The following is a 22,439-nucleotide window of genomic DNA, read 5'->3' on the forward strand; positions in this document are numbered from 1 at the left end:
CACCGTTGTATATGTGGTGATGTACTCCTGAGGATATGAAGTCCCATCATATTTCGGCACGTCTGGCATTTTGAACCGCTTCGGGATCAATCTGGTGCCACGCTTGGTTTGAAAGGCAACTCGGTATATTTCTTTGAGTCCGGTCCTTTCAACACTAGTGGTGCGCCTGGAATTTGATCCATTCGGGCTTTTATTTCCCTCATAAACCGCATGAGTTCGGTTTTAAAAGGATCATTCTCATTGTTGTTGCCAGATTCGCTTCCATTTCCCCCGACCCTGTCGAAGCCGACTTTGCCACTCGGGGTGTTGTTGTAGACCCTTTGCGTTGTTTGATTTGGGGGAGCACCGAGAGGGACTGGACCTCGTCCATTAGCGTTGTTGGAAGCACCCGACAACACCTGCTTTAACTCTGTTATGACCTGATCATGTCGTGAGTGGTGGCCCATAATGGCTTTTTGTTGCTCTCTCAGTATCCTTACTGTTTCAACAACGTGCTCGTCTTCAGCATCATCAGGAGTTGCCTCTCGAACATGTCGTGAATATTGCTCGGCGTGGCCTCATCCCCCTCGTTGCGGGTATCACTGATTGAATCTTCGTGCTGAGGCTGATTTCTATGGGCCTCAACGTTGTGTGCGATGTTGACATCGTTATTTTTCATTTTCTATGATTTTTGCTAAGAACAAAGAATCAAACAGGTTAGTAATAGATGCAAGGATTAAATCAATTACACATCTGTCTAAACCCCACGGTGGGCGCCAAACTGTTTACCCGTAAAACGATACATTTTAATTTATACGTGATTTATAGACAAGTGAATCGATTTGATCCCAAAATGATAAATAAATTAAACAAGAATGTAAGACTTAGCGTTGAAATCGAGATAAGACAGCAGAAATCTTAGTTCCGGGAGCAGAGCTTCCCGAGGCAGTAATAACAATATTAATAAGCAAGAAGGTAAAATATTATTAAGCTTTTGAGCAAAGTAATTGTTAGCTTGTCAAAAATTCGTGTCCTTACAATGGTTGTTGAGCTCTCTATTTATAATGGTGTCTAGGGAGCAAGGTCTTAGGATCAAGCCCTTCTTAAGTGATAATTATAAGGGCCATTGAAGAACGTGTAATGATAGGCAGTGAATACCATATTCTCTGTAACAGACTATGTACGTAATGTTATAGAATATTCTCCATTAAATGCTACCGGGTGGCAAACATTTATTTCGCCTTCATGAACACCACTCCCTTCGGGAACAAACACGATCGTTGCCTTCAGACCTGGTTGACTTGTGTCTTCGGCTCCACGTGTCCCTTTATTATGCGAGCATTTAATAGGAATATATTTTACCCTATACAAGTATATATTACAATTTAAATCATGACGAAAAGTATTCAAAGGCAAAACACCAAAATGAAACCAAAAAAGAGAGAACTCAAAAAGTAAACGTAAAATAATCACAAAAAAAAATAGTACATGCTTCTTGCCCTCGTTTGCATTTCCAGTAGGGGAGGCTGGCGGCACCGAACGGTAAAAAACCAACTGCTACATCGCTGCCACCCCAAAAATATTCCTTTTACCCAAAAACTCAAACCCCATTTCATATTACCATCCCTTACTGCATTTCTACAAACCCCAAATAAATTTCTTGGCTTTTCTTTAACACCCTACAATTCAATGTCCACCTCTTCTCAGGTTCAGGTACTTTCTCTATTAATCAATTCGTTCCCAAGATTTATTCGGGTCCATTTCATTCTAATAATACTGAATAATTTAGTTACTTTAACAAACAAATTTGAGTTTGTCTAAAGCTAGTGATTGTCTGAAATTACGATTATGCTACAATACAGAATAAACATGCCTAAACTAAGTTGGTGTCATATATATTAGGCGTTTAAGTTTGGTATGCTGAAAATGTAAAGATCTTTTGCACTATCAGTGGATTTTGACCTTTGAATTTTGATAGTAGGTTAGTTATTGCATTTAGCAGGTAAAATTTATTTGTAATTACCTTAAAGTGACCGACTTGAACTTACCTTTAGAGCTTCCCGGGCTCTAGGCTTGACAATGTTCACTCTTCCATCTTCAGCTGTTTTATTCTGCACTCCCCTAGTAGCATTCGGCCGTCTGAACATCGAGAAAAATGCCCAACTACCAACTCCTTCCGGAATTGCGTTATTGGAGCCGAGCCAGGAATGGCCGTTAGTGGACACCTACCATTTTTCACCCGTTAGAGAGGCTCTTAAAGTGACACTGATAGTGTATAAAATCTTTACACTGACACAATGGCGGAGCTACATAGCTCCAAGGGGTGTCGGTTGACACCACTTTTCAGGAAAAATACACGGTTTAAATAGGTAAAAATTATGTTTTTATGTATATGTACTATGTATTGAATCCCCTTGACTTCTTTGTGTATTTACTTTTTTAAATTTTGACACCCCTTAGTGAAAATTCTGGCTCCGCTACTGCACTGACAGACAATGCATAAAACTTAAATTCTATATATAAGTAGCATGACTTTATTTTATTTTAGGTTATGTTTGGTATGAGGAGAATGAGAGTGGAAAATATTTTTTGGAAAAAAGTATTTATTAAAGATTGAGAATACTATTAGCAAATTGGATGGTGTTCAATGAGAGTTTTAAGTATTAAAGATTGTAATAATGTCTAATTGTTGGTTAAAGCAGCGATATAGTTAAGAGTTGAGATACTTGTGAAGGAAAAGATACTTCTGCCCAAAATTGAGGAAAGACATTTCCATCTTTTGGTGGAAACTTTTATCTCTGGAAAATATTTTATGGCATCCAAAGACCAGGAAATGACTTATTTTCCTTGAGAACATTTTCCGTCATTACCAAACACAACCTTAGTTTTTTGTGTTTTTCTAGTTCTCACATTGATTTTGTTTTATGTTTGGTTCCAAAGGTTGGATTTTTGGTGCCTCTAAGTGATAATTTGGAAGAGGATGAGAAAAGTTCCATACCTAAGATTCCACTTTCAGAAGGGCTTAATTGGGTGGGCCGCGATTGCATTCCAGTTACTGATAAACGGCTGAGCCGCAAGCATCTTACTGTCACTGCCACCTCCACTGGCTCCGCTGATGTCCTCGTGGTACTTTTCTTACTAATTTTCCTTCACGTCTATATTCATATGCTACTATTCATGTATTTTCTTTATGCATCAATCAATCAATCAACAATAACTCACTATCAAGTTAGTTGGGTTGGATATGTCCATTAACTCTATTCAGGTTGAATTCACTATTTGGATGATTCTTCATAGATTGTGTGCTTTTTTTCTGAATTATCCTTTTGTAACTTGTGGACACTAGGATGCTTGATAATATGCTTGTCTGAGTCTGCAGTTGTAATGATGAATTTGCTGCTAAATTCCCTAGGATTTTGTACTGAGTGATTCAGTGGTTGGTGGCAGTTTTTTTAGTGTCGTGACGCCTTCATGTATACATTGCTTGTTAAATGCATGAGTTCTGTCCACTCCTTGTGATAGCATTTCAATTTATTTACAGATATAAAAAGTACGTAGGTTTTCTTACTTGTTAATTTCCTGTTGAGGTTTTTTCTTTGGACTAAACATGGAAAATGGATTGTAGGAAGGAACAAACCCTGTTGTCATAAGATTAAAGGGTGAGAGAAAGAAGCTTTTGTCGGGAGAGAGGTGGAAAATTGAAAGTGGTGATGTTATAGAGTTGATACCTGGCCATTACCTATTTAGGTATGTTAGCACAGCTCCTAAGGATGAAACTTCAACAATCAACAAACAAAAAAGGCCTTTCAGTGAAGAAAGTATTACTGACAAAGGTCAGATGCATGGTAAGAAGAAAGCTCGAGAAGTCTTTCAAGAGGAAGCTTCAGAAAAGGTATGGGTTTCTTTCTTTCCTCATTTTGGTTCTGAGTAGGTAGAGTCCGCTAGTACGTTGTTGGTAAAAATGTTTATGAAGATAATTTCAATTAATTTTACTTGTTAAAGCATATTTCTTTGGCATACAGAATATGCTGCACAACAATGGCCAAGAAACAGAAAGCTCTGCAGAGGCGATACGCCAGTTTAGGGTTCCGAAGCATAAGTTACCGCTCACATTCAGATTAATGAGAGTGCGTGAGCTTCCAGCATGGGCAAATACCGAGGCTGTTTCTATTAATGATGTTGTTCAGGTAGAGTTATCCATCATGGTTGTTCTGTGATTGGTTCTGTTTGCATGAGATGTTGGTCCTCGGGTCCATTAGTGTTCACGAATTAGTAAAGGGGTGAAAACAGATGCGATATCAAGTTCGCCTCTGAATTGCCTGAACTGATGATTGTAGCTTCTTTCCTTTTTGGATCTTAGAGTCTTTTATGTATTTATTAATTCTTTTCTACAAACAAAGTTTATTGGAATTATATGGCAGAGAAGACTTTGGAGCGATGTTGTTTAACAAGTTCCAAGTGCTCACTGTGTACAGGTGTCCTACATTTGCGACCTGTTAGAATGTCCCATATTGGTCGAGGGAATAGACTCTTGTCTCCTTATATGGTTTTTGACAATCCTCACCTCATGAGCTAGCTTTAAGGTTGAGTTAGGTCCAAAGTCCATATTCTTTACATGGTATCATAGTTAGACCCGTCCCTATTCTTGGTTTACCCAATTTTGGGCCTCCATGTTATATTTTCCACGCTCCAGCTGTCCATTCCAAAACGTACAGACTACAGAGGTGTTAGAATGTCCCATGTTGGTTGAGGGAATGTGCGTTGATGTCTTCTTTTATGGTGGTAGACAATACTCATCTCATGATCTAGCTTTTTGGGTCGATTTAGGCCCAAGGTCTATTTCTTTACACTACCAATATGATAACTGAAGCCCTTATGTGAGCCTGTAACTGTTGGATAATGTCTATGTTTTGTGTTGGTGGCTTGACTTTCGTTCTGTATTTCATCGCAGGGGAATGTGCTTGTAGCTATCCTTTCGAATTACATGGTGGATATGGATTGGCTACTTTCTGGTATGTTCTGTCATTTTTTGCCTTTTTATTTGTTTTCTTGTTTTGTCCCATGGTCTGTTTCTTCTTTTATTTACGTGTTTCGACGTTGGGTTGTTAGATGAAGTGGTTTCCTAGCTTACCAATTCTGTCCAAGTTTACAGCTATTGCTGATGGAACTATCCAGTCTTTTTCCCTTTCAAACTTTTCTATTGTGAATTTCACTTGTTTACATTACCGCAAAGTTCACTTGCATGCAGTCTTATGAATGTCTCATTACATGTATTTATGTGTGCTTATTTGTGGTTGCCATTGATTGTTAAATACTCTGTATGTTAATCTTTTTCTCCTGGTCCTTTCTAATGCAGCATGTCCAGCTCTTAAACGGATTCCCAATGTTCTCGTCATTCATGGAGAAGGTGATGGTGTCATGGAGCATATGAAGGTTAAAATTTTAAGTTATGAGAATTTGATGTCGTTGGAGCTTCTCTTTGATGAATTTTTTGGCTTCATTACCTTTTCCTTTACAGAGAAGCAAACCCGCAAATTGGATTCTGCACAAACCTTCTTTACCAATTGCGTATGGAACACACCATTCAAAAGCCATGATTCTTGTGTATCCAACAGGAGTGAGAGTTATTGTACATACTGCAAACTTGATCTATGTTGATTGGAATAACAAAAGCCAGGCATTGTGGATGCAAGATTTCCCATGGAAGGATCAAAACAATTTGGGCAAGGATGGCGGATTTGAAAATGATTTGGTTGATTATCTAAGTGTGTTAAAGGTACAGATGAATTCAAACCCCGATGAAGAATTACTTTCCATTGCATCGAACAACTTTCAATCTTTATTTGTAGTCTCCCATGCTTTTAGTCCCTTTGGTTTCTTAACCTTGATGGCCTATTTATATATGAAGTATTACACTTCTTTTTGGCAATAAAGAATTTGACAAGTGTTTCATTCTATTTGGAAAGCTATGACTATATGTATCTGTTGATGCTGCACAACATGCTATTTTAGAGGGAACTCTGCCTTGTTATGCAATAAATCAGGACCAAGAAGCTTCACACTTTCCTGATGTCTGCATTCTGATGACATTTTGTTTTTTTTCCCTTCTTTTGAATTCACTCTCTTCTGTCGGAGTATTTCCTTTTTCCTTGACCTTGTTTAATTCTGTTAAAATTTGCAGTGGCCGGAATTTTCTGCTAATATACCAGCCTTTGGAAACTGCAAGATCAATTCCTTATTCTTCAAAAGATTTGATTACAGTAGTGCAGCGGTATTTGCTCATTTCTTTTACTGAAACTCTATCTTCTTTGTGCTCATATTTCATGTGCTGATTCTGTATTCAGACGCTGTGATGCCTGAGGTTTTGCCAACCCCTGGACATAATATTCATTTCGTTACTGTCAGCTCTCTTCTCATTACAGCTCATAGGATGCTCACCACTAAAAAGGAGAAAAAGAAAGAAAGAAAAAAGCAAAATAGAGCTGACAAACATGAAGGGGATCCTTGGAGCAACGGTAAAGTTGTCTCCGTGTGACCTATAGGTCACGGGTTTGAGCCGTGGAAGCAGCCACTAATGCTTGCGTTAGGGTAGGCTGTCTACATCACCCCCTTGGGGTGCAGCCCTTCCTCGGACCTTGCATGAATGCGGGATGCTTTGTGCACTGGGTTGCCCTTTAGAGCTGACAGACATGGCACTTCGCATTCACATTTTGAAGCTAGCGTGTCATTGTTTGGTGAAAAAACTTGCTTTCACATGTGTGAAAATAGGAAAGGAAGGCCTGTATAACTGGGTAGTATGCCCTCTTTCACTAGTTATCGTGGTGGCCGATTCTTCATTTAAGATTCTTGTTTCCAGGTCGGGGCGGGGGTGACAAGAAGTATAAATCGTTGCTTGGCCTTTTTAAGAATCTGGCTGAGAAACCGTTTGTTGTACCATCTAAGGTTTAATGTGGTAACATGACCTTGAAGTCGTCGTTTCTTCAATTCCAGGTTAGGCTAATTGCATCTGTGCCTGGATATCATTCAGGTCCTAGTTTGAAGAAGTGGGGTCATATGAAGTTACGTACTATTCTTCAGGAATGTACTTTTAGCAAAGAATTTCAGAAGTCTCCTCTTATTTACCAGGTATTTGTATTTGCATTCCATTCAGCTCCTCCAATGATTCTTTCATCAGATGTTTGTTTCTGTATTGTACCTGCATTATCAAATACAAAATCTGTTCCTGCATTCTGCTCTATTATACGATTTATGTGATTCATCAGCCTCCTGCAGTTCTCCTCCCTAGGTTCTTTGGATGAGAAATGGATGGCGGAGCTCGCCTCTTCAATGTCGGCTGGAGTTTCAGAAGATAAAAGACCTCTTGGCATTGGGGAGCCATTGATAGTATGGCCCAATGTCGAAGATGTTAGATGTTCTTTGGAGGTAATATTGAACATGTCTTTTTGTTAGACCATTATTGGCATCGCTAACTTGACTATGGATGTCAAACATAAGTTATATAGTCCCTTTAATTCTTTTGGTGTCCTCATATCTTGAGATTCCTGACCTGTGCTATATACAGGAAAATGCACAGCCTAAAAATGGGACATAAAACCATACTTTATAAACTTGTCTTTATTATTCAGTTGAAATTTGCAATAGATGTGATTGAAACACCTGACAAGTTAAAGCGAAGTTTATAGTGCATGCCTCCATTTGCTTGCTATTTTAGATACTTATTGAGCTTCATAGGTGAGACCTAACTCCTCCTTTCATATATGATCATGAATTTTAGTGCATCTTGCTTCATTGTGTAGGGATACGCAGCTGGAAATGCCGTTCCAAGCCCATTAAAAAATGTGGAGAAAGAATTTCTGAAGAAGTATTGGGCTAGATGGAAGGCTAGCCACACTGGTCGTTGGTATAGTGTCCTTACAAATTTTCTAAATACAAGTTTCAATACAATATTCTAGAATCCTTTGAAGCCCATGCATTTCTCTTTTAAATTCCTACACCTATGGATGCATCCTTCAAAGCTTCGACCTCTACAATTTTACTGAGTAATCACTTAGGTGTCACAGTGATAGAAAATCAGGCATATCCATGTTAAGTAATTGCATACTTGAATTATCACATTAGTTCTTTTCTTTTTCTTTTTAATAACCTGGCCTAAGGTTTCGGGCTTGCCAAACATCTTATACAAGTCATTTTAAGAGCACGTAATTGACTGAAGCTCTCATTACTACATCGGAGAGCTCCTTGAGACCGTTTAATGGAGCCAAAACTGGAAATATTTTCAACCTAAAACATTGTCAAAACTGGTTTTGCTCATTTCCGTTTGTGGGCCTGTATTAATGTAAATTTCACGTCAAAGTTAACTAGCCAGAATAAATCTCGGAATCTTGATCTGGTAGTACCAATTGAACCTGTTCTTGTTCTACGTTATAGATTAGATGAATGTCTTTTCTTAGTTGTATTACGACAAAAAAGTAAAATCATGATGATGAGAGATGACTGGTATAGGTTGGAGCAAAATGGTGACAGTGGTAAAAGAGCGCTTATAGTTGTGGATGTTCTCTTGTGGTGGCAATGAAGGCAGTCGCACTAGCATAACCTTTTATAAACTTGTTTCTACTTTTATCCTACTTCAGCTGTATGCTTTGTGGAATACATTGCTAACGGACTATTATAAACTCATACGATATATCTTAATAGTTAAATGATGACCTTGTCCAATGTTTTGAGTAACATAACAACGCCCAGACGAGGATCATTGCGAAGCTGCTGTAGGATCAATGGTTCTAGTGGAAATGCAGATATACTTGCATAATCACATGCATAAAGAATTCCAAAAACCTGTTTACTTCTATTCCCAATACCAAGTATATTAACAGAAATATATCCGATCTGTAGTTCTAGTGAAGTTCTGATGCATTACTGCATAAAATTTCCTTCAATTCTAACCTATCGAAAAAAAGAATTTTTTTTTTCTTCTTTTATGACTCTAGAAGACGAAAGTTTCCGTCTGAATATTGTATGGCCATTGCTGATATTATGATGAATACCTCAAGGCAGTTCACCCGTCAAGTTTAACTGGTGATGCATGTAGATGCATAATCAGGATTTCCTTCTTTTATTTGTCCTTTTTTTTTTTTTTGGGGGGGGGGGGGGGGGTAGGGGGGCAAGTGGGGATAAAGGATGCATAATGAGGATTTTATCTGTTGTTTTGATTTTCTGGAGAAAGGACACTTACCTTTTTGTTCTTCTAATGCTTCAGTCGTGCAATGCCTCATATCAAGACGTTTCTGCGTTACAACGGTCAATCATTAGCGTAAGACTCCTGAGACTCTGCTTGGAGATATGATTTTCCCAGTAGACTTCAATGTTACATGATTGCTTTTGTTAATGTTCGTTTTCTTTCTCTGATAAAATAGGTGGTTATTGCTTACTTCGTCAAATCTCAGCAAAGCTGCCTGGGGAAGTCTTCAGAAAAATAATTCTCAGTTGATGATTCGTTCCTACGAGGTATTTCTTTTTTTCTCTCTGAGTGGCTATAAGCGTTCACGAGATGAACTGAAATAGATATCGATGATACGTAATTAGTAAAAAGTTCCAAACTTGCACCTGAACTATCGACTATTGCTTATGTTTGTCTACTGTTATACTTTGCCAACACGAATGCACTTGCCATTAAGAACCACTTTTGCCCTTTTTTTTAATCAATGGCCCTCATGTGCATTTTAATCAGTCCTAGCGTTATAAACCACTGCAATGTATGTGGACATGTGGAGAAATTCCCCCTTTACACATTTCCCCTAAAGTTTAATCATATCTTTTTTTTGGTGATAGTTTTCATGGATTAATATTGCTATCTTGTTTATCCTATAGTTTCATCTTGAGTTGAGCTTGCAAAAATGACCGTGATTGTAACTTGTTTCTGTCCTTGACAGCTAGGGGTGCTCTTTTTGCCATCTTCTGTCAAACGTGGCTGTGGATTTTCTTGTACAGATAATGGTTATCCATCAGGGGTACGACTATAATCTAGGTTTTTCGTGTTATTATTTATGCTTTATTAGGTTGATACGTATCATCCGGTTTTAAATTCTTTGGATTTACAGGAGGAAACTAGCATGCACGAAGGTAAAAGAATAAAGCTCGTAACTCTAGCTTGGAAAGGAAAGGAAAATGATGATTCTGCTGAAGTAGTAAAGTTGCCTGTGCCTTACGAGCTTCCTCCAAAACCATATTCCCCTGAAGGTCTTAGCTCTATATCTCTATTTTACTTCTGTTATACTGCTCTCAGATAACACTAAGCTCACTGCATTTTTTGTTAAATGCAGATATTCCTTGGTCATGGGATCGTCGTTATACCAAGAAAGACGTCTATGGCCAAGTTTGGCCGAGACAAGTGAAGCTCTACACCAACCAAGACTCATGATGTTCTCGATGATGGGATTATTGTGTTAGGTGAAAAGTTTAATGATATCAATTGACACTAGATTAGAGTCCTTGCTTCTACTGTATATATTCTGCGATACAAATCTTTAGAATGTTAGTAGCACCATTATGAGCTGGTTTTCCGTAGACGGTTGATGACCTCTTCATCAGTTGGCACTGGATTAGAGTCCTTGCTTCTGTATATATTCTTAGGCATGAATCTTTAGTATGTGAGTGCCATTTATCAGCTGGTTTTCCATATACAGCTGATATGTTTTCCCCACCCTGCCTTGTTCTTTTAGTTATAGGTGTCACACCTCCTTTTTACACACCTACCCCGAAGGATAATGTATAAGGGAGTTTTTCCATTTAAAGTGACATTATTTGAAATGGGATAATTTTTTTATTTTTAGAGTCGCCACTTGGGATAGGCTTGACTTTTGGTGTCCCAAGTCACCAGTTTATTGTGAACCCCAAATCGAGGAAAATTTCGACTTCCCAATTGGAGTCTGCGAACCATAAATTCTGAATAAGGAATTCTGTTGACCCGAGGGAAGGTGTTAGGCACCCCCGGATCCCGTGGTTCTAGCACGGTCGCTTAAATTATCATAATTGGCCTATTATCTGATTTTAATACATGTTCAAACCTATAGTGCAATTTTAGCAAATTTGTTTAACCGCTTTTAATTAGTTTTTACGAAAGTGAACGCCGTTTAAGAGCATGTTCTTGGATCACGTCACATGAAATGCACCCGGATCCTCGACACCTCCAATTCAACGTTTTGGGATTTGGATTTGGGTCGCATGAAATGCAAACCCGTATTTAAGAAGGTAAAATTATTAAAATCGAGCCTAAAGTGACTAACGGGTTATTAACTTTGCGGGAGGCCGTGAAATTCGCTAAACGACACGTCCCGAATTCTAAATATTTTCTTATAAGCAATTAATGAGGGCCCCGCGATTTGTGTATGTTGTTTGGCGAGGCTCATCTCACTTTATTATTTAAAAGGCCAAACTAAAGTGGCCTATGATTTTCTATTTATTTTTTTGTCTCTAGAGGGCCTAATTAATTAACATTATTAATTACTATTATTAAAAATAATCAAAGAATTTGGGCCTCAAGTTCAAGTCCATCTTGAACAAGAGGAAAACCTCTTAATTCAAGTATGCTACTTAACGAGAAGGCCCAACCCTATGTTACAAAACTAATCCAGATTTAATACGCCTTCAGGCTTTCAACATTGAAGTTTAAACTTGGCTCAATCAAAATAGCAACAAAATCAATTGGGTTGTATGAACTGTTACCTGCCTTGGCCTCGACACTAGCCTAATTGGGAGGTTGACAGGCCCGGAACCAAACTTTGCCTCAGTAATGTTGAGGTTCAAAATAAATGGTATTGGGTTATCGACTCTGGGCTTGTGGACCAGCCCAAACGAAATTACTGGGGCGATTTCGAGCAATTCAACCCATCGAGTGGATTACAAGTAGACGGAAGTTTCAAATACACTACAACTGTCAATTTAATTCTAACTTTGTTGCTCAGATCTATATTGACGACATCGTGTCAATATTTAATGGATTAACAACTGAATTAGTATAATCAAAACTGGATTAGCACATATATTCATACGCCTTGAATTTGAAGACAAAACTGAAATGCTTAACATCATATTCAAAGATCCTCTTTTATTGAAATATAATTCTTTTCATTTTTTGAATCGACATGCTGAAACCTAGATCTACTCCTAACAGCTAACTAACATACTTATCTATATGAATTATGGTTATTATATCTACTATCTAATTAAGACATGAAACTCGAACAATCAACTTTAACCTAATTAAATCTACCATCAATAAATACTGTATTTCATCATGCTGAAATTCAAACAGTCCACAGCAGTTTAAAACAGTCCAGATAGTCTTAATTGTACAATCATCAGGAATCAAACAGCAAAAGCCAACATACGAGCTAACATAATCTACAATTGAGATCATTTATACAGTCCAATTACGCAACCTAATTGCACAGTCTCGTTATTTTAACACAAACCAAAACTAAGCTATGCTAGATAAGTACATATCAGTCAACATCTAATTATGAATATATGATGATCAAAACGAGTACAGATTTGAAGGTAAATGTATGAGTATTTTATTTCATTTCCAACTCGTAGCTACATCAAGGCAGATTCAAGTGTGTACCTGGAATTATAATGAAACAGAAGAGAAGAAGAGAGTCAGCAGCAGTTTGAGTAATTAGCAGGATCAAACAGCAGGTCACAGCAGCAAGGAATCAGTTTGGACTTAGTTACAAATCCAGAGACAATGTCAAACAATCCCAGGCCCACTTTCAACCAATAAACCAACCAAAACAGCTTGAAAAAACACCAGAATAACATGAAATTGGGTTCAGTAACACTAGGAATTTGAAGTAACAGCCAAACGTGAAATCAATCTACGAAAACTTCAATATAACAGATTTTTTGGAGTTTTTGGAGTTATGCTAGTTTTTTTTGGTTTTTTCTGGAAAATTTTAGACCTAAAATTGTAGGTTTTTGCTACTGGAATTCAGATTTGGATTTCTTTGAATTTGAAATTCAAATTTGAGATTTCAGCTTGTAAGAAGAGGGTTTTTGGAATTTTTCAGGGATCTCCCCCTTACTAATGAAGGCAAATAAGCTGCCTTTTATAGGAAAACTTCAAGGTGAAGCTTCTAGATCTCACTCACACCTTTTCCCCCTCTTTTATTTCAGATTTTGTTCATTTAGTCCTTTATTTCCTGACTTGTTACTCAAGTTACCGCACTATGTTTTTGAAATTCTAAATTGAACCCCCACCTAGAAGCTTCTAGGGATTTCTAATTCAGTTAGTGCAAGACTCTTATCTAGAAAGACCTATATTACCCTTGTCCTTATTAATAATCCTAGTCAAACTAACCCTTGGCCCTTGGTCTCAATTCACCATGGTTGAAATTATCAGCTATAGCCAAACTAATTAAGAACCAAACGATCATGGACAAACAGAAACAAATTAAAATCGAATACTAACTAAGAGATTAAACCTATGCTACTGAATTAAAATCGCATTCAAATAAAGGCTAAACCAATTATCAAAAATTACCAACACAGGATGAGTTCTAAATCAAATTACAGGAATAGAAGAACATTATTGTCTTTTAATCATTTAATAGTCTAATTAGGCCAACACCCCAAAGTTAAATGATAAAATGTAATAAAGGAAACAAAACTGTATTCATGCCTTGAACTCAGTTTGATTGAATAACAGAATTAAACAAAACAAACGAACGACAACTACCAATTTTGAACAACCCTAGGTGGAATTCAGACTAATGAGGACAAAGGATAAAAGCAGAAGTTTAGCTATTTTGTCCAGAAAAGGAAAGAAAGAAGGCGGTCGAAACGAAACAAACAGAAGAGAAAAATGAAGAATGAAAGAAAACAGACTCACCACCTTGACTCGACCTTGAGACCCAACACTCTGATTTAGAACCCCAATACGATACCGGTCATTTATTCTCCATCAAGACACAGGTAACTGATGCCCATAAGACCGGTTTTGACTTTGGCTTCAAGGGCTCGAACTCTAGATTTGATATTCGCGAAGTTCAACGAGGATTTGAGGGAGATATACTGGATTTTCGGAATGGGGGGAACAAAAGGGATTCCAGGGTGTCAGTTTAAAGTCGACTGGCGACGGCGCCGCCACCGGAAAAAGAGGGCGGCGCTAGGGTTCTGCCCCGTTTGAGTCTGAGATTTGAGGGGTTTTGGGAGGGTTTGAGGTGAATGAAGTGTGGATATGAAACCAGGATGAGGAGAGGAACATGGTGGGTGAATTTGNTAGATACAGAACTAACACTTGAATTAACTGATCAGAATCCATGAAACAAGATTAATTCAGAACTGAACTGAAAAATTGGAAAACTAACAGATACTAATCAATGACCTATTTACGAATTAAGACTGACCTACTACGAGTTAAACTACCTAATATGAGCAAACCTAAATCGTGACTAAATTAGCCGAAACATGGATGAATGGATCAACAAAGGTTCAAACGAAACTAAACTACCCTAAAGAAAACAATGGCAAGCATGCTGATAATAGAATATCCATGTATACAGACCTAAAATGATTACAAAGTAAAACCAAATCGAAAGTAAACAAGAACAGAAGATAAAACACAGAAGAAAAGATATGAAACGCAAATACCTAGATACTGGCTCGAGTCTTGGCTAAGCTGCTTCGAATCGCTTTGACTAAACAATCTTAATCGTGTGTTTTCATGAGAAAACACACGACTAAGGTCTATTATAGTCAAAACATCAGTAAACCCTTTAATTTGGATTTGTAAAATAGGGTTTTCTTCAAAACTAGATTCGAAGGAATCGGGGATTATTTGAAGGAAATTAACCATAGATTAGGGAAGAGGGGGTTATGGGGATGGCTTGGTATTAATTTGGAGGTGTTTGGGTAGTGGCGCCGCCGACGGCGGAGAGCCCATGGCGGCGCTAGGGTTTGGGATGTTTTGGGGGATTCTAGTAAGATTTGAGGGAAACTGATGGTGGTATGAGTATGAGGAGGAGGAGGCGGAGCTTTAGGGTAAGTTTGGTGGCATTTGGAGATTGGTCGCCGGCGGCGGCGATTTTCGGCCGGCGGCATTGGGGCGGAGGGCGGCGGAGAAACAGGGTACGATGATGGAGGTTTTTGTCTCTAGTTTTGCAACGTGTGTTATTACACTTTTATTTAAAGTGCTTGAACAGATCCGGACCGTTGGATTGGGATGATGGACGGCCTAGATTGATTGGCTCCAAAACGGCGTCGTTTTGGGTGTAAGTACCTGGACCGGATCAGGGGTTATTGGGCTTGTGGTTTGGTCCGGTTTTAAGTGACTTTTGGGCTTAAAAATTGGATTTTGGCCCAAAATTTGGTCTTTTATCAAGACCATTCTTTATTTTATTTGTACTCTTTTCTTTTTATTTCCTTTGTATTTATTTATTTTTTCTGATTTTATAAAATACTAAAACAAAACAAAGACCTAATTAAACTATTTAATTCCTAAAATTATTTAAAACTCTATTTAAAAATAAANCTTGAACTCAATTTGATTGAATAACAGAATTAAACAAAACAAACGAACGACAACTACCAATTTTGAACAACCCTAGGTGGAATTCAGACTAATGAGGACAAAGGATAAAAGCAGAAGTTTAACTATTTTGTCCAGAAAAGGAAAGAAAGAAGGCGGTCGAAACGAAACAAAAAGAAGAGAAAAATGAAGAATGAAAGAAAACAGACTCACCACCTTGACTCGACCTTGAGACCCAGCACTCTGATTTAGAACCCCAATACGATACCGGTCATTTATTCTCCATCAAGACACAGGTAACTGATGCCCGTAAGACCGGTTTTGACTTTGGCTTCAAGGGCTCGAACTCTAGAGTTTGATATTCGCGAAGTTCAACGAGGATTTGAGGGAGATATACTGGATTTTCGGAATGGGGGGAACAAAGGGATTCCAGGGTGTCAGTTTAAAGTCGACTGGCGACGGCGCCGCCACCGGAAAAAGAGGGCGGCGGCGCTAGGGTTCTGCCCCGTTTGAGTTTGAGATTTGAGGAGTTTTGGGAGGTTTGAGGTGAATGAAGTGTGGATATGAAACCAGGATGAGGAGAGGAACATGGGGGGTGAATTTGGGGTCGTTTAGAGAATCGCCGCCGGCGGAGGTGATTTCCGGCCGGCGGCGGATGGTGGGAGGCGGTGGAAAAGCGGTGGTGTCAACAGGGTACGAGGAGGGGGGTTGCCTAGTCTCTAATTTTGTAAAAGGGTTATTACATATTTATGTAAATCCTTTAAACGAATCTGGACCATTGGATGATGGGCAATAGACGGCTCAGATCTCTCGACGCTAAACGACGTCGTTTTAGAAATAAAGGGGGCAGGCCGGGTCTGGGGTTGTTGGGCTTGTGGTTTGGTCCGGTTTTAAGTGACTTTTGGGCTTAAAAATTGGATTTTGGCCCAAAATTTGGTCTTTTATCAAGACCATTCTTTTATTTTATTTTTACTCTTTTCTTTTTATTTCCTTTTGTATTTATTTATTTTTTCTGATTTTATAAAATGCTAAAACAAAACAAAGACCTAACTATTTAATTCCTAAAATTATTTAAAACTCTATTTAAAGATAAATGCAACAATTAACAATTAAAAGTGCAAAGAAACTATTTTTTGCAATTTTCTTTAAATTTTGTTCTAAAACTAATTAATACCTAATTAATGCTAAAATTGTGAAATTAAATCCCTACATGCAAGTGCATATATTTTTTTTTGTATAAAAATGCAACCAAAAATTCACAAAAAATTGTAAAATAATAAAGAAATCAATTGTTTGAAATTTTTGGAAATAATTTGCTTAGGGCAAAATCACGTGCTCACAATAGGCTTCTAGCTATTACTCTGCATGTTTTCTTATCCTTGAAATTACCAAGGAATGCAACCATCTTCTCCAATGCAATCATCTTTTGGGAATTGCTTTTGCTATTTGCATCTTTTAAGGTGAGTCCCTGAGTCCTTACTCAGCTGATTTAAGCTGGACTCGAATATAAGAAAGTTTAAGTTCTATACTCTGAGGGGTCGTTTGGTTGGGACAAGTTATCCCATGATTAATTATCTCGTCCTTTTATGGGGATAAAAAATACTATAATTTCGGGATAACTAATTCCGGAATTAGTTATACCACGATTTTATCCCAACCAAACGTGGGTTAAACTTATCTCAAATTTAATCGTGGGATTAATTATCCATTATCCCTCGTACCAAACGAGCCCTGAAGGTATAAAAAATGTTTACACAATTTGATCACGTATAAGATAATTGCATGTAAGTTTCTGAGCATTATCATTGATAGTGTAAAAAAATCTTAAACTATGTTATAATTCAAGCTCATGGCACGTATTATTCACATTAGCCTAAGTCCTAACAGACCTCACAGATTTATCTCTCGACTTAATCCATCATTGAGGGCAAAAAGACACGTACCAATTATCATGTAAACTTGTGCTCTGTCTTCTATAATGCTTTCACTCTTCTCTCCTTTTTCGATGTGAAATTTATCTAAGGTGTTATATGCATCATTTCTTCAGAAACTTGTTAGTTTAGAAGTCTGCCAGTTCGTCTTTTTGACTGTCTTCATCAATCGAGTGAAGTGCACAAATATATAGTCAATTTTGGGAATGTTGTTCAAGCCACACATGGATAAGAGTGGTTTGCTCTAGTGGTGAGCACCCTCCACTTCCAACCAAGAGGTTGTGAGATCGAGTAACCCCAAGAACAAGGTGAGGAGTTCTTGGAGGGAGGGAGGGATGCTGAGGGTCTATCGGAAACAGCCTCTCTATCTCAGGATAGGGGTAAGATTTGCATACACACTACCCTCCCCATACCCCACTAGTGGGATTATGCTAGGTGGTTGTTGTTGTTTAAGCCATAGATGCAGAGTATAAAAATTTGCAAGCCACTTCAGCATCAACTTCATGCATACGCGACTGAAGTTGCAAAAGTAAATTAAAATGTCGGATCAAAGAAGTTGAAGAAGACAGGAATTTACTTAAACACCGTTGAAAGAAGTCGAAGAAAAACAGGATCAACTAAAAGAGAAGTTGATAGAAACTAAACAGGAGAGAGATCAACTGAAAGAGAAGTTAGTAAATGATGAAAAACAGTGGATTCATTACCTTGTTATTTGTGACGGTAAAGTTGTCTCCATATTATCTATATGTCACGTGTTCGAGCCATGAAAACAACTATTAAAGCTTGCATTAGGATATGCTGTCTACATCACACCTCCAGCGGCGAAGCTAGAAATTTTTCCAAGGGTATTCAAATTTAAAAGAAGTGAAAAGATTTCCCGACAAAGGGTGTTCAATATGTGTTATATACCTCTAAAACGTAATATTTTACCTATGTATACAATGTAATTTTTCGACGAAGGGTGGTCAGTTGACCACCCTTATCACCATGTGGCTTCGCCACTGCACACCTCTAGGGGTGCGGTCCTTCCCCGGACCCTGTGCGAATGCGAGATGCTTTGTGCACCGGGATGTTTTTTTTTTTTTTAATATTTGTGAAAATATTTTTTATGCCGTTAGCTAGCGCCTACAACATAAAATCAAAAAAGAAAAAAAATGCATTAAAAAAAAAAGAAACAGAGAGAATATGATATTGAGGTTGGCCACCATGCACGGGTCCTAATAAACGTAAACTTATTGTAATAACTGAAAGATAATTTTGGAAGCTGAGATTCCATAAAAAAGAAGAACAATCCAAGTGTCTGATCATTCTAAAAACTGTAACATTGTCTGTTTTTGTATTTCTCTATATATAAACCTTTTTTATCTCCTCACATTTCATCTTTTAAACATTTCATTCTATACAATTTTTTTCTCAATATTTCAACTCCTATCTCTGTTTCTTCTTCTTGTCAGGTAAATTCTCTTCAATTTTCAACTTATTTTAAACAAGAATATGTTTTTCCTAATTCTTTAATGTAATTCTTGTTGTTCAGAGTCTGTTACAATATCAAAATTTATTAGTTTTTGTCTGTTTGTTCATGCATGCAGCTTTCTTGATTATTTTTTATACCCTGAATTAATATTTTGGTTGTTGTATATTTCTTTTGTTTCATCTCTTTCTTCGGTATCCAGAAAAAAAAATTTACTAGAAGTATATTTGATTAAAGTTCCAATGAAAGCATCTTTTTTCACCATATTTATTTCTGATAAAACAGAATCTTGGACCTTATTAGGCTTGTTTATATGGATGTTGGGTGTTAATTTTGTTTTTTTTAATCATTATTTGGTGTTAGTTTCATACGATTATGACCGCTAATTTGTTCTTGATTTGACATTGAAGAAATGGAGAAACAGAAAAAGACTATCTTTTATAACCATGAAGGGGGGATAATCAATCAATCAACTACGCTTTAATCACAAACTAGTTGGGGTCGGACGAAGTGGGAGAAGGGAAAGGATATCAAATGATCGATTCATCATTAAAAACAAACCGTTTCCGGGCTGGTCAAAATAGGCTGATTTCAATAAATGGGCAGGTCAATGACAGGCTCAACCTTAGGCGGGTTGAAAGGGTTTGGGCTAAAATTCCAACCCCTAGTCTATAGCATTTAGGTCACAAAAATTGATGCTTTCGCAATTCGAGTATTCTGCCCTGAAAGGATTGTTTATAGCCAGCCTGTATGGGGAGATTAGGAGGAAATTTTGTTTCTATTTTTAATCTTTATTCTAAGTTAAAAGCTTCATTTGATTTCTACAAATTTGTTAATTTAGGAACAAAAACGTGCAATTCTAAAACCTTTTAGGTTGAATGTGCTAAATTAGAATTCCGATAACCAATAAAATCTATCAGTAAATGGCGGACTAGGAAGGGGATGCTTGGCGTAATTGGTAAAGTTGCTGCCTCATGTGACCAGGAGGTCACGTGTTCAAGCCGTGGAAATAGCCTCTTGCAGAAATGCAGGGTAAGGCTGCGGGAGCTTAGTGCATCGGGTTGCCCAGTAAATGGCGGACTAAATGTGCAATTTTCTATTTCATCAAATAAATGAACCTTTTCTGTTGTTTCCCCTTAATGTTACTCTGTTAGTAATATACATGAGCTTGAAAGTGAATCACTTCTTGTTCTTTCATTTCAGCTGGAATTTTGCATTCAAGGTTGTTCTCTGTACTTCTGAAAGCTAGGTTCATGTCTGAGCTCGACGTCCAAATCCCTACCACCTTTGGTATGTCGTATCCCTTTTTTCGTTATTGTTCTGGTCTTCGTATTGCTCACTGATGACATGAGTTGAGCTTAAATGAAGCAGTGAGGATTCATATAGCCAACCCCAACTTATTTGGGGCTGACGCGTAGTAGTTGTTGTTGTTGTTTCTCCTGTTTCCACTTATGTTATTGTTGACAACCAACTGATAACAGTAACATTGTTTGTTCTTTATATGGTGAGGACAGATCCGTTCGCTGATGCAAATGCTCAGAACTCAGGTGCAGGTGCGAAAGAATATGTGCACATTCGAGTTCAACAGCGAAATGGCAGGAAAAGTCTGACTACCGTTCAAGGCCTGAAGAAAGAATTCAGCTACAATAAAATTCTGAAGGACCTCAAGAAGGAGTTTTGCTGCAATGGTACTGTTGTGCAAGATCCAGAACTTGGCCAGGTAAAAATAACTGATGCCATTACCATAGTAGGATGGTCGGGATCACTTATTCTTAACCAGAGGTTTCGAGTTGAAGCCTTAAGAATGAAAAACTTCTTGGTAGAGAGCGCTTTTATAACCCCTCTCCTTTTGTCGCTTACGCTGCCAATCTGGATTAGTCGGGCTAGTACATTTCTGATATCGGATGCCTAAAGCAAAAAGAAAAGAAAAATTGATGCTATTACTATAGTAGGATGGTCGGGATCACTTTATTCTTAACCAAAGGTCTCGTTTTCAAGTCTTAAGAATGAAAAACTTCTTGGTAAAGAGCGCTTTTATAACCCCTCCCCTTATGTCGCTTACACTGCCAATCTGGATTAGTCGGGCTAGTAGGTTGCTGATATCGGATGCCTAAAGCAAAAAGAAAACTAAAACTGATGCGATTCGTTCTCTACCTCTTTGTCCTTCTTTCTCCTTCACTGATTGTTTGATTCACACAGGTTATCCAACTTCAAGGCGATCAGCGGAAGAATGTTTCAACCTTCCTCATACAGGTGTGATCTTATGCCCTATTGCTTGAGATATGATATAGGAGTATATATAGCTACGAATTATTTTAGTAAAGAGTTTAAGTCCTATGCACTGACGTGTAATATGATGTAGGAGTATAATGTAGGAACGGTTTTAGTAAAGAGTTTAAGTCGTATGCACTGACGTGTAATATGATATAGGAGTATAATCTAGGAACAATCTTTAGTAAAGTATTTAAATCATATGCACTGATGTGTAAACTATACTTACTCGTACAATCAAGTTACTTATAAGGTAATTACAAGTAAATCTCTATGACAAGTATTAATCTATAACCAAATAAAAATGTCAAGCGGCCTACTATCACAGGTTAAACAACACTGATAGTATAAAAAGTAATTTGCGTTGTCAGGGTATATTACTTAAATCCTTTAGTAAATATGATTTCTTTGTGTTTAGGCTGGCATTGTGAAGAAGGAAAACATCAAGATTCATGGTTTCTAAATACAAGCAAAGGAAGGGGATTGATGTAATTGTGGTTGCAATTTCCAGTTTTTTTTTTCCATCAAGCGCGCACGACCTACGGCATGGTTTTTTTTGTGGCATTTCTCATATAGCAGAAGGCAGAAGCTGTTATATAGTAGCTTGTTGATGTGCAGATCAGTATATGAAAAATCTGGTGGTTGTTTTGTGTGCTGCTTTTCTTGAGTCCCCAATGGAGGTGGAGAAAAATCTCCAAAAATTTACCAGATTATATTCTATTAATTCAGATGAACATCTGTGTCATTCTGTATATAATTTACTATCAATATTCATTTTGCTTATTTCATGAGCTTTTATTTTGTGCTTATTGTGTTCTGCAAATTAATAGAACCCTTACTAACATATAATGTCACGCCTAGAATTTGAACCTATGACCTGAAGTAACTTTTGAACCCTTACTACTATGATAGAGTTTTTCCTTATCTAGAGGGGATTTAACAGTTCATATATAACAAAAAATAATTATTTTTCCCCTTTTTGAGCAGTAAAATTTTTCGCCAAAGGATTCAACTGAATTCCCTGGCCGAATATAGCTCCGTCCCTGCTAGAGATGCAACATTTAGCTACAATGCTAACATCAATATTTGAGTTTAATTCACTTGATGATCTAAAAGCTATAATGTAATTACATAAAAAACTTTATGATAAATATTAATTAGTGACCTGGTAAAAATGGTAACTAACATACTATTACAGGTTAAACTAAATTGATAGTATAGGAAAATTTGCATTGCTAGTGCATATAACGTAAATCCTTCA

The 22,439-nt window shown here is 37.5% G+C and overlaps 2 protein-coding genes across 4 annotated transcripts; both read left to right on the forward strand.

Moving 5' to 3' along the window:
* Window positions 1-1,411: 1,411 nt before the first annotated feature.
* Window positions 1,412-10,678, forward strand: LOC109244015 (tyrosyl-DNA phosphodiesterase 1). 2 transcript variants are annotated; one of them, XM_019411043.1, is made up of 16 exons: window positions 1,412-1,692; window positions 2,920-3,105; window positions 3,605-3,871; window positions 4,002-4,166; window positions 4,931-4,991; window positions 5,336-5,412; window positions 5,498-5,755; window positions 6,161-6,250; window positions 6,970-7,104; window positions 7,252-7,401; window positions 7,776-7,879; window positions 9,236-9,289; window positions 9,393-9,483; window positions 9,909-9,986; window positions 10,077-10,215; window positions 10,299-10,678. In XM_019411043.1, the coding sequence occupies exons 1-16, from the start codon at window positions 1,468-1,470 to the stop codon at window positions 10,394-10,396; spliced, it is 2,178 nt and encodes a 725-aa protein (XP_019266588.1). In that variant the 5' UTR covers window positions 1,412-1,467; the 3' UTR covers window positions 10,397-10,678. The 2 variants fall into 2 exon arrangements, with proteins under 2 accessions (XP_019266588.1, XP_019266589.1); XM_019411044.1 differs by having other exon boundaries at window positions 1,412-1,686.
* An 8,110-nt stretch (window positions 10,679-18,788) lies between these two features.
* Window positions 18,789-21,982, forward strand: LOC109244011 (protein translation factor SUI1 homolog 2). 2 transcript variants are annotated; one of them, XM_019411038.1, is made up of 5 exons: window positions 18,789-18,890; window positions 20,111-20,197; window positions 20,422-20,627; window positions 21,107-21,160; window positions 21,597-21,982. In XM_019411038.1, exons 2-5 carry the CDS (start codon window positions 20,161-20,163, stop codon window positions 21,639-21,641), a joined length of 342 nt encoding a protein of 113 aa, XP_019266583.1. In that variant the 5' UTR covers window positions 18,789-18,890; window positions 20,111-20,160; the 3' UTR covers window positions 21,642-21,982. The 2 variants fall into 2 exon arrangements, with proteins under 2 accessions (XP_019266583.1, XP_019266584.1); XM_019411039.1 differs by lacking the exon at window positions 18,789-18,890 and having other exon boundaries at window positions 20,083-20,197.
* Window positions 21,983-22,439: the final 457 nt, after the last annotated feature.

The sequence above is a fragment of the Nicotiana attenuata genome, unplaced genomic scaffold (assembly GCF_001879085.1).
Source record: "Nicotiana attenuata strain UT unplaced genomic scaffold, NIATTr2, whole genome shotgun sequence".
Taxonomy (NCBI): Eukaryota; Viridiplantae; Streptophyta; class Magnoliopsida; order Solanales; family Solanaceae; genus Nicotiana; species Nicotiana attenuata.

Bases quoted from the DNA above. Each gene is read 5' to 3' on its own strand.
- LOC109244015 (XM_019411043.1), top strand. From the start codon at position 1,468: ATGCTTCTTGCCCTCGTTTGCATTTCCAGTAGGGGAGGCTGGCGGCAC. The intron at 4,167-4,930 runs GTAGAGTTATCC...ATTTCATCGCAG, and splicing joins CTATTAATGATGTTGTTCAG to GGGAATGTGCTTGTAGCTAT. The intron at 9,290-9,392 runs GTAAGACTCCTG...CTGATAAAATAG, and splicing joins TACAACGGTCAATCATTAGC to GTGGTTATTGCTTACTTCGT.
- LOC109244011 (XM_019411038.1), top strand. From the start codon at position 20,161: ATGTCTGAGCTCGACGTCCAAATCCCTACCACCTTTG. The intron at 20,198-20,421 runs GTATGTCGTATC...TGGTGAGGACAG, and splicing joins CCAAATCCCTACCACCTTTG to ATCCGTTCGCTGATGCAAAT. The intron at 20,628-21,106 runs GTAAAAATAACT...TGATTCACACAG, and splicing joins AAGATCCAGAACTTGGCCAG to GTTATCCAACTTCAAGGCGA.